General features: G+C 36.8%; 1 protein-coding gene across 1 annotated transcript in view; it reads left to right on the forward strand.

The window, feature by feature from the left end:
- The first annotated feature begins 386 nt into the window (after positions 1–386).
- LOC145668277 (endoplasmic reticulum aminopeptidase 1-like) overlaps positions 387–12,336 on the forward strand; it is a 127,290-nt gene continuing 115,340 nt past the window's right edge. Inside the window, exon 1 of the mRNA XM_081735984.1 lies at positions 387–919. Within this exon, the coding sequence (XP_081592110.1) occupies positions 880–919 (40 nt within the window). The 5' untranslated portion in view covers positions 387–879. The remainder of the gene's footprint in view (positions 920–12,336) is intronic.

The following is a 12,336-nucleotide window of genomic DNA, read 5'->3' on the forward strand; positions in this document are numbered from 1 at the left end:
TGAAGAAAAAAAAAAAAAACTTTCTTCATTCAGGATAATTGAACTATGTTTTGAATGTATTAGAATTCCCTAATATTTTTACGAGTTAGAATAGTCACAAATAAGTGTATTGTCTTCGTTTATTTTATACATATACAGTATATAGGTGAGATCTGTCCCAAGTAATTTGTTGTGTGACTCTTCAACTGTTTATTTAGTCACAGACAATAATAATATTCATTCCATCTTTCCTTCTGGCGAGAATATGAAAAGTTAATGACCTTATCTACCCTATGATCTGCGACAGGAAACAAAACATATTTAAAAGAACAATTTCATGTGAATTATCGACCGTCCTTCTCAAGGACACACGAGGTTGAATCACGCCCACTAGATTGTCAACAGCTGATGTGAGAATCGCTCTTCAATTTTTCACGTAACGCTAGAGTTGCAACAGATGGCTCTGCATTCGTATTTACAAACACATCTAAAAATTATCTTTACTTCGATATGAGTGATGCTGTGATGAAACTATATTATAGATAGTTTATTTTTGCTAGTGTTTATAATTGTTTGCTATGTTAAAACCTTTGGATTTTAGTGAATATAAACTAAAAGTTTCTTATCAAACAAATATCCGCTCCAAGCGAAGCCTAGTGTAACACCGCAAGATCAAGTACCGTTCCGAAGATCAATTTGACAGATCGAATCCCTAGCCCGTACCAAAAAAAAGTCCGATAAATACGAGGTTGTGTTAAAGTTTCTGAGAGTTTATTTTCATAAGCTGTCACATTTGAAAGCTATAGCGTGGCTTACGAGAAAGATCGTTTAGTTAAAATCTCTGTAGTTACCAGCGTCCGTGATATAGAATCCGTAGTCTGGAGAAGACGCGACGTGGGAATGAGTGATCAGGAAGTAGATGATGTTGCTTTCTTGACAGGTACGATAAGCTTTTATTTACTAAAATCCCTACAGTTGTAGTAAAGTGTGGTGCATATTGAGAGTATCCAGGTTTGTAGCCTAGGATATAGTATACGTAAGACCGTCTGAGTTCCAGAAGAAGCTGGACGCTCATACTTTTAGGGATTATTCATTGAGTATCTACGAACTTAGAAAGGGGGTAACAAACCCACTTTCATTTACTTATCCACTGATACGAAAATAAAAAAGAACGTACCTATTTGCCCTTGTACTTTATATGCTATAGCGCATTACATTATATGCAACAAGGATTTTGGTCTGCATCATGATATAAATTTAAAAATATTTAACATTTTTCGAATCGAAATCAACAAAATTTATTCTAGAAAGTAAAAATAGAATGTTAAGCACATATAATGAAGACAACGCAGTGATTTAATTTGGTAACGTATAAATATATAATATGAAGTATCCTCGCGCACGGAAGATAGGGGGTTCTCATGTATACTATTACCGTAGCCTAAAAATTCACGGATTAAATTGAAATACTTCAGAAAAAGTTAGTACGGCAACCGCCGTACTAGAGCAACTACATACATTGTAAGCTTACCGAAAGTGCTATAAGTAATAGTAAGTGCAAATAATGCCCCCTTTTCTTTGTCTCCGTAACTCTCTGGCTTTGATACTTCCCGATGAGCCACGAAATCGATCCCTTTGTGCAGAGTGTTGTAAATATGTAAAGTTGCCAATTGAACACATATTGTAATGTAAACTTCACAATACTTGCTCCAGTTGGTATTGATAAGTAGGGCCACTTTAAAAGGATATAGTATAGTACTCTTAATCTGCACTTAATAGAGTAGGGTAGGGGAAGTTTAGATCCATTTTGTTAAAAGTAATAGCGTAATTTGTCGTGTCTGCATAACGATACAAACTGGAACGGGCATTGTCAAGTTCACACCCGAATTATTGCTAATGGAACAGTGAGTTGTGGGAAAAGTATATAGGCGTTAACAAAATATAGTTTTTCAGTCATTAGTGCCCGATTTTTGTAAGAAAACACTTTATTTGTAGCCATAATATGCCACATAAATGTACTCAATTTACATAGAAGCGTTTTACATTATTCTTTGCAATGATTTTGATTTATTTATGGGACCAACAGAATGAAATCTCAACGTTAACCCCAGGATTGCCATGGCCAAGTCAAAGGACTTTACTAGGTGAAAGCTATACTTTTATAATAAAATCAATGTTGGTAAGGTTCCAGAACACAGGTTCCCCCTTCCCATTTAGTTGTAATAAAGACAGAAAAAAACGTGCCCTGCGGCTCTAACCCGCCTTCACTCGCTAACGCTCGCTCGACAATACTATGCATTATTAAATATTAAATTTTGGTACAGAAAGGATCTAACCTATATGGAGGGACCTGTGTTCTAGAACCTTCCCATGAATTATACTTACCCCAAATGTACCCAAAATCTTCTAATTGTGTGTTTCGGCAAGAATGTATTGCTTTTTTTAACACATTACTTTCCAGGACACGAACGTTGTTTGTGAAACTACATCTTCTTCCAAATGGCACTATACTTATCAGTTCAGTAAACATCCCTAAATTTACCCTTGCACCTATATACTCCTCTTCGTAAGAACTGGAAGAAGAGTTACGCTATGACAGGGTTTGCCCAAGTGGGCCCAGCCCAGGGTTTGTAAAAACCCGGGCTTTTTTGAAAAAGCCCAACCCACCTGGCCCCATATGGGTTTTTTCGGGTATTTTCGGGTTTAATTGGGTTTTTTCGAAATATTTCAATGTCTTTGGGGTAAAATTGTTACAATGTGATTTATATTTCAAGATTGTCAGTGTCACAACTTCCAACAATTTTCTACTCACTGCTGTTTTGAAAAAAATGGATGCAATTTTGAAATTTTATATTCGATCGTCGAGAAAATCTATACAGGAAATTTAGCATATCTCGTGCTTCGACCGTCAAAATTTCAACTTCAAAGACTGAAAATTGCGCTTCGTAGCGTGGATACTCGCTGTTTTGAAAGAAATGGCCGCCATTTTGATATTTTACATTGGTATGCCGCCAAAATCTATACAGGAAATTTAGAGGGTCTCGTGCTTGTATTCTGAAAATTTTAACTTAAAAGACCGATAGTTGCACCCTGTAGTGTGTGTAGCAGAGGCAGACAAACGAGTTGAGTTGATTTTGTGTTTAACGTCCCTTTCAGCAGCGAGGCTATATGAGACGGGACCTACTGATTAACGTGGAATCAGAACCACATGAGCTCCCTCCGGGAAACAAACCCGGGTCCCACGCCGAAGACGCGTACACTAACCGCATAGCTATGAAGGAGCTCGGCAAAAAACGAACAAATGTAGATCAAGTCATCCAGAAGCCTGACTGACGTTCGCCAAATATGAATACCAAAAAGGGTCTATTAAGTTAAAACAAAAATACAATTCATGTTGTATGATATAAATAAATGTTTTAAAATGTCTTATATGAAATTAACATCTTCCAGCGTAAATAAACCTGCCATATTTTCTCCATAAGAATACGGGACACCTCAGATCTCCCCCCCCCCTCAACTTTCCAACACAATGGAATGAACTAGTCTGATTATGAACAAAAGTATAATAGGCCGCGGTGGCTCAGTTGTCGAGCGTTCACCTCTAGTGCATGGAGTCCCTAGTTCGATCCCAGCTCGCGCCAAATGAGCTTTGTGGTGGACAAACACCTTGTGCGTGGGTTTTCTCGGGATTCTCACGTTTCCTTCCACTTTCTTCATTCCGTCATTTCATTCATTTCTCATCATCACCGTCACCTTGAGTATAGCAGGCATAACCGTGAGACAAACTAAAAGATTTCCTTTTATTTATTTATTTTTTTTCCAAGAATATAATAGGCGAAAGTTCACTAAGCAGCAGATGCTTTTCTCTTTTCGTACCCTGCAATTAATTGTACAGATTGAAGATGCCTAAAAATTTAAGATGTGTTATAAAAATGCTTTACAGGAAAACAATATGCAAATTATTTAAATCAGTGGTACAATCTACCTTCAATATTCTTCGGGCGTTTAGCAATATTTATTTACATGTCTGTATTTGCCAAAATTACGTTCGTCAGTTTAATCTGATGAAAAGCTGATTTTTCTCCTTGTGTCGTGTGTAATTGTCAGGACCAGATTAACATTTTTCTAAGATCTGGACCAAAGCACAATTCTGTGCCCCTAGCTTCTGAAAAAGATTTAATTATTGTTAACTTATCTAATGTGTTGCTGGAGAAATGGTCAGTCATCTTCCCTGTGTCTGTAAATGTAGAAACACTCAAAGCCATTTTTATACATATGTTCCGGAGAGTATCCGAGTTTCCATCAAGTGCAATGGAAAAAGTAGTATTGCAAATTTCGCTCGCTATCAAGTCGAACAGGGTGGTGTAATAACTTCCTCGAAACTGTTACATGCAACAGCGTACTTTTCATTCACTAATTACAGGATTCCCAGCCAATGTCAGAATTTTTTGTTTTTCACTTTTCGAATAAGCTGATATTGATAGCAGAAATGGAACGGAGTTAAAATATGGGACATTTCCCTGTCCCGACTAAATTTACGGGGACGCGGGACACTCGGGCCCATAAACGGGACTGTCCCGTTTTTTACGGGACGTATGACAGGCTTAAGCGTAAAATAGTTTTATTGTTGAAGTATTCATTTCCGATCCTTCCGCGTTTAATTCGTGAATTTCCCGAGCACTTCTTTTACGGCGTGTACACCAAAACTTCCACTAGTATGGAAATTTGAACTCAGCACTTAAAATAGTAAACGTTACATAGTCTTCGGAACCCCGTGCATTAAGCTTCTTAAATTTGACAAGATTTTTTACGCTATTGCTGGTGTTGATTCTACAGAATGCTTATTTGAAGAGTAGCAACAAATGACTGAACTAAACAGTTATTGTTGAAAAACCAAATTTTAGTTGAAGAAACATGTTTTACATCAAAAGTAAGAAATAATACTAATAGTTTTACTAATGTATTTACATATGTACCATTAGTACCGGCACCTATGACCTTAAACCCGTCAAACGTATGAGTGATAATGTCCCTCGGTGTCGCCAAGTCGACGGGCACAATATTCACTGAAAATATTTTCTAAAGTAACAAAATTGCTTATTTTACTTTTAATAGGCTATAAGCATAATCGACACATTAATTTGTTCTATAACTATATTAAGCTTTTTTTTAATTCATTTAGTGCATTCAGAACTGTATAAAGGTCTTATGTTGAATGTTGTTGTATACCTTAACGTTAAAGCCTCTAATTCGCTTTTAAAGTGGGTTTTTTCAGGTGGGTCCAACCCGATAAAACCCACCCGGCTTTTTGAGCTTTTCGTTAGTATATTATTGGTGCAATTAAGGTGATCACATTGGAAGGAATTTTTATCAGATTTTGGACTTTCCTTGGACGAATTAGGTGCTTTCACATTAAAGTATACAGCATTCAACGTAAGACCTTTATAAAGTTCTGAATGCATTTAAAAAAAGAAAAAAAAAAAAGCCACACCTTAGATTGAGATAATTACAGAACAAATTAATGTATGGATTGTGCTTATAGCGTATTTGAAGTAAAACATGCAATTTTATATTTTAGAAAATACTTTCCGTGAATAGTGCGCTCGCCCACTCGGCGACGCCGAAGGACATTATCCCTGATGGGTTTAGGGCCATAGGTGCTGGTACTACTAGTAAATATGTAGTGTATTAATAAAACTATTAGTATTATTTTTTATTACCTTTGATGGTAACAACTATTCTTAACAGTTTAGTTTAGTTATTTGTTGCTAGTTTTCAAATAAGCATTCTGTAAAATCAGCAGCAGCAATAGCGTGAAGATTCTTGTCAAATTCAAAATATTTAATGCTCGGAGTTTCGAAGAGTACGTAACGCTTACTATTTCAAGTGCTGAATTCAAATTAGTGGAAGTTTGGATGTATAGTAAAGAAAGCTTGCATTGTCGGAAAATAGTAATAATAAACCTTCGTCGCGAAAGAAGTGCTCGGGAAATTCCCGCAATTAAACGCACAAAGCACCGGAACTGAATGCTTCAACAATAAAAATATTTGAAAAAGATGAAATGAAATCTTTCAGTTTTACGTCCCACGATTATGCCTGTTAGCCTAAAGAAGGCGGTGATTATGAGAAATGAATGAAATGGTGGAATGAAGAAAGTGGGAGGAAACGGAAGAACCCTGAGAAAACTCACAAGTAAGGTGTTTGTCCATCAAAAAGTCCACACGGCGCGAGCTGGGATCGAAGCAGGGACCCCAAGCACCGGAGGTGAACGCTCTACCATTGGGCCACCACGTCCCTAATAAGATTATTTATTTTACACTGTAAGATATTTAGTTTCATTTAAGACATATTGAAAGATTTACTTTATGAAATATGAATTATACACAATGTTTCAAAACAGCACCGACAACGTTTGGGAGATGATTCCTGACACTAAGATAAGACAAAAATTATAGACCAACCTGGGTGCACAAATGCTTCCTTTCGGAGTTATAGGCTGCCGAAAATATGAAAATATGAACTTTAAAGGTCTATAGCGCCAAAACTATGGAACCTACGGTAGACGGGTCGAGACTTCATTTAGGAACTAGATGTGCACTATCCAAAAATACACGTTTCAGAATCCTGCAGTACTCACCAACTACCTTTATGAAAATTGTTGGGGAAGTACCGCAGGATTCAGAAACATGTTTTTTTCAGATTGCGCACATATTGTTTCTAAGTGAAGTCTTGACCCGACTTTGGTAGATTCCATAGTTTTGGAGCTATGCACCTTTTTAAAGTTAATTTTTTCATGTTTTCGGCAGCTTATAACTCCGAAAGGAAGCATTTGTTCACCTAGGTTGATCTATACTTTTTGTCTTATCTTGGTGTCAGGAATCACCTCCCAAACGTTGTTGGTGTTGTTTTGAAACACCTTGCATATTTGTTAATTGTTTTAAATTAATTTTCTGGGAGAACGCCTTACAACAAGTGCTCGGGAAATTCCCGTAATTGAATGCACAAAGTTTCGGAAGTGAACTTCAACAATAAAACAATTTATATTACGCTAGAAAATATTTAATTTTATTTAAGACATTTTGAAACATTTATTTTATAAAGCATGAGTTATAGATTGAGTTATTCTAAATTAATGTATTTGTTTTAAATTAATATATTTGGTATTCACATTTGGCGAATGTCACTGAGGGTATTGGGATGATTCGATCTACATTTGGTCGGTCGTCTGCCTGTACCACACGCACAACAGGGTACCACTTTCCGTCTTTTAAGTTTAAATTTTCAGGGTACAAGCACGAGACACACTAAATTTCCTGTACAGATTTTGGCAGCATACTAACAAAATTTCAAAATGGCGGCTTTTTTTTTTCTTTCTTCAAAATAGCGGGTATCCACGCCGCAATTTTCGGATTTTTTAAGTTGAAATTTTCCGAGTAGAAGCACAAGACACACTAAATAAGCTGTATATATTTTGGCGGCGAGCAACGTAAAATTTCAAAATGACGGTCGTTTTTCTTAACCGCAGTGAATAGAAAATTGTTGCAAGTTGTGACAATGATAATCTTGAAATATAAATCACAATTTAACACTTTTACCCCAAAGGCATTGAAATATTTCGAAAAAACCCAATTAAACCCGAAAATACCCGAAAAACCCATATGGGCCCAGGTGGGTTGGGCTTTTTCAAACCCTGCACTATGAACAAAAGACTGTCATATCCTTTAGCCTAAAAGGCATAAACGTGGGACGTTAAGCTAAAAAACTTTATTTCGTTTCAATGTTAAGAGATATTTATATTTACTTATTGTTTATTTATTGATTGTAATAGAACTCGTGTTATATCCAATCACAGTCCTCATTTGCTGATTAAGTGATTTTGAGTTTAACGTCGTTTGCATCACCGACGTTATATGAGACGTGTACCTACAACCATAGAGCAATCACTGTGTTACAGCTTAACGTGCGATCCAAACTACATGAGCTTCCGCCAGGAATCGAACCAGTGCCGAAGGCACATACAACAAACATATACCAACGATGAAGTTCTTACAGTGCTCTTTCTTCATGGTATAATATATTTACAATTTAATTTCTAATGGTTGCTGAGTGGTAGTGTGCTCATCTTTGGTTCAAGAGGTACCTGGTTCGATCACAGGTCACATGAGTTATGCTGCCCGTGGGTTTTCTTGAGGTTCACCCGGTTCTTCCGATAGTCTCATTTAACGAATTCTCTCACAATCACTCATTTTCATCTCCTTTAGCCAAAAGGGCATAACCGTGGGACCTTAAAAGACTTTTTTTCGAAAACCCCAAATCTTGTATTCCCTGATTTTTAATTGAAAATTTTAGCAAATCCTCGAATTTTGTTTTTTATAAATAAAGCGGAAATTTTAATACTATGAAAAGCCTCACTTTAGACGCTGAAACACCATATATATAAAATTTCGCATATATGTATATTTCAAATCGTCATATTGGATTTTTTTTTTTTTTCTGAACAAAACAGACAGATTTGGATAACACAAAAATTTCTCTCTGTAGGGATAGGACGATAGTTTCGAAAATGCTGCAGTACGATGCTGAGTATCATCATAATTTCACAGGAATTCGTGTGGTACTCACTTGCAAGAATAGTGAATTTTCTTTATCTCCCCTCCTCCTTAGAGTACTGTTTGAGAAATCCTGTCTTATCCCTTAACTTTCGTGACAGAAGGGGTTTTCTTTCCAAATTTAACGTTTGTAGCTACAATAGTGTGATGTGGGCGTTCATGTGTGACTCACTTTTGAGTTTTGAGTTCTGTACTCTTCTATATAATAGTATACACATGCTTTAATGTTTATTAATAGTAACCATAATTACATTCTTTTTCATTCTGTTTTCTGACAGTTTAAAAGTTATTGAATGCGGGTGGTAATTTTTTTCATTGTCTTTTCTGCTTTGTTTCGGTTTAGAGTCGTTCATACTGTCACTGGCTACGTCTCCCTAAATTCAACCAGCTGCGTCGCTTCATTTCGAATTTGCTTATGGTACGTTATTTTATTCTGTTGAAAGTGATCACGAAATAATTGTATCTCCGGATTCCCGTGCACGTAGAAAAAGGCTATGCATGGTTAGCCTTTGCGATGTTGTTGAAGAGCGTAACTTAAAAAGCTATTGCTAGCATTCGAAGTATTATAAAGTATTAAATCGTATATATTAGTAAAATACAATGTATCAATGTTTGGTAACGTTATTTTGAGTTTGACATATAAATATTTGGATAGGCTTAGCCTTCTACCGTTAATGGAACCTACGTTCCTGTCTAGATGTTTAAATAACTGGACAGAACCTTGATTCTTGGTGTGTCTTTTATGCTCCTTTTATTCTGAGTAGGGTGAGTTCGCCAATAGTCGACCGCTGAAATAAAATCTTACTTCTGAACACTTATAAAACGTGATGATTTCATAATATTTTACAAAAGTGAATTGTTTGCTTCATTTGGGTTCTTTTGTACCATGCCGTGTGTTAACTGCCTACTTTTAAAAGTGTTCAGTGACATAAAAATACGTTTTACGAAAACTTATCAAAATTTCCACTTGTCGACCATCGTCATTCAGTAGTCGACCGCATTCATGCTATTAGTCGACCGCGCGCAATTTCTATCGTTTCTATTGCTTAGAAGTAATTGATTGTGTTAGATGATGTTTGGGAATTGTATTATTCGTGAGATTTGAACTTGACAAAACGATCATACAGATCTTGTCTAATTTTCTTAGTTTTTCTCCTTAGTGGTTATAAATTAAAGGATTAGGCTATTAGGGTTTGATACATAGCTACTTTATTTGGAATAATGGATTTCATTATTAAATGGTTCTTCCACGTGAAACAAGATTTCTCTCCTGCGTTATATGCACACGTTATCTTATCACTCATTATAACTTTACAAATTCTAAACAAAGTACGACCCTAGTAGCAAAAAAACTTTCGGCCTGTTGGGGCGGGCTTGGCTTTTGGCTTTCTATGCTTGCACTTGAAAAATATGCTTTCAGACAATCTGGCTTTTGTTGTACTTGCAACGATGCTTTAGACCCTTTGCAGAACGTCATAGCTCACTGGCCGTTCATTGGCTATTGACTTGATTTGTAAAACGCTGACGTCAAGCTTGAATGGAACACTGAATGCAACGTTGCCCCCATGTAACTTCGTTACTGGGACCCAGCTTGCGGCATGCTTGCACGTTTTCCAATCAAGCTGAATGCAAGCTTGACCGACTTGTAAATCAAGCTTACAGCAAGCGGTTTGCAAGTTATCTCTACTACTAGGGGAGTCACTATTTAAAAAAAATCCTACGTGATCACGTTTCCCCCGTGTGAAATAGATTTCTCTCTCGTGTTAGGATTCTCTCCTGTGTTACTTGAGCACACCGAATTATATTCTCATATATAATAAGGTTTCTCTTCTGATTTACTTGAGCACATTGAGTTATCTTTTTATGTAATAACAGTAAGTTCCTCATCGTTGGTACACTCTTCACACACGAACAGCTTATCTGCGAGATCTTCCCATGCATAGCCAGCGGTACATCGAAAATGGAATCATTTATCACATTCATCACAACCCACTAGTTTATCCTCACTTTCCAAAGCAAAATCCTTAATTATCATTCCACATCCTCCGCATATGGCTCTATCGTCATAGTAAATTACACCATTTTTATTGTGATGTTCTACAACAACAGTTGTTCTACAGTTCTTCTTCGATCTTTTCTGAGGATTTTCCGTCTTGTTGCTCTTTCTTTGCCGTTCTTTAATCTCTGTTGCGTTTCTTTTCCTTCTCTAGTTTCTTCTGTTTTTATTGTTTTGTAGTCGGTACTCGGCGATATTATTCTGAGTTAATTGCAAACGGTATCTTCTCTACTTTCCTCTTAGGTTTTTTGACTGGACTCTTGGGCCAGAACAAATGCTTTTTAAAAGTTGCCGTTATATATTTATTGGTCTGATAATTTTAGGTGTTGCGATATTCTTCTGACTTGATTCACTTGGTCCAGCAACAACATCGCTTTCAATGTCCTTTGTTTCTTGCTGTGCTTCTGGATATATACCAGAGCTTCAGTGGGATGTTCTTTGGGAGAATAAGCATCTTGCTGAATATCCTTCATAGGTTCAGTTCATTCAGTGGAGTTGATGTGTTACCTTTCTTCTCATTTGATGGCACAAAATCTGGAATAGAAGCTTCCTTTCTCAGAATAATTATGGGTCTCTCTGATTCTGTTGTTGAAGCAGACATACAACTGATTTGGCACAATACTGATTTCCTCTTCCTTCTGTACTGCAATGGTGTCTGATTCCTCAGGTTTCGTTGATAGAATAGGTGCTATATTCACTGTTTTCAGTTGTTACATTTGGATTGGCTTCAGCAGTCAATGACTGGAGAAGTTCATTTAGTAAATCCTGACTAACAGTAAGAGTAGATTGAGGCAAGTATTCATTGTTATAATCAAATACAGGGATTTCACCAACTACAACTTCGTCATCTACTGGTAATCTGACATTTTTATCATCAGTTTGTAGTGTTTCGTCCATCGGCTCTTCTGCTGGAAGTTTCAAAACTTCAAAGCCTGTGCTGAAGTTAACCGCAGCCTTTTGAAGTTCATCCTTGTACACAGTAATAACTTTTCTTGCAGTAAGAAAATCTTATTCACTAACGTTTAGCTGAGTGGAAGTACTCCTTGTTTTTGCATATACTCTTGATGCATTTTGTGTACTCAACGGCGTCAGGATTGAAATGATACCGTCCGCATTTGTGAAATACATTATTGTTGACGGTGTAGCTGCTGTTACTAGGACCTCTGCAATAAGTGGTGCAAACTGAACTCTTGTAATGGAAGATCAATTATGTTCCGATAGATAGCTTGCGGACAACGAATTTCCAATTTGCTTTTAACGCCTTGAAGACGGATACATCGCATGGTTGCAAGATATGCGTTGCATGAGGGTACAGGGCATACAATATGATCTCGTTGTTGTCAGAAAATGTGTTTACTTCATAAGTTAAGTAAGTTTTGTGACCGTCGATGAAAAGTATTACAGGCTTGGTACATCGTAATCTAATAGCCATTTAGTGTAACCATTGGCGACCCACTCAAAGAATGTCTCGCTAAGCATCCAGCCAGATTCAGATCGTTCTACCACAATCAACGAGGGAATATTGGACACAATGTGCCTTATGCAGAGTCGTTTTGACGTATGATTAGAGTCATACTAAAGGCCTGACTACTGAAGGGAACACATGTTAGTCGAACGCTTTAGTATTGCTCTAATCACGCGTCATAACGACTCTGCATAAGGCCCAATATCTCTGAGTACTCGCTTCTTGTA

Source organism: Thermobia domestica, chromosome 13 (assembly GCF_964235325.1).
Source record: "Thermobia domestica chromosome 13, izTheDome1.hap1.1, whole genome shotgun sequence".
Taxonomy (NCBI): domain Eukaryota; kingdom Metazoa; phylum Arthropoda; class Insecta; order Zygentoma; family Lepismatidae; genus Thermobia; species Thermobia domestica.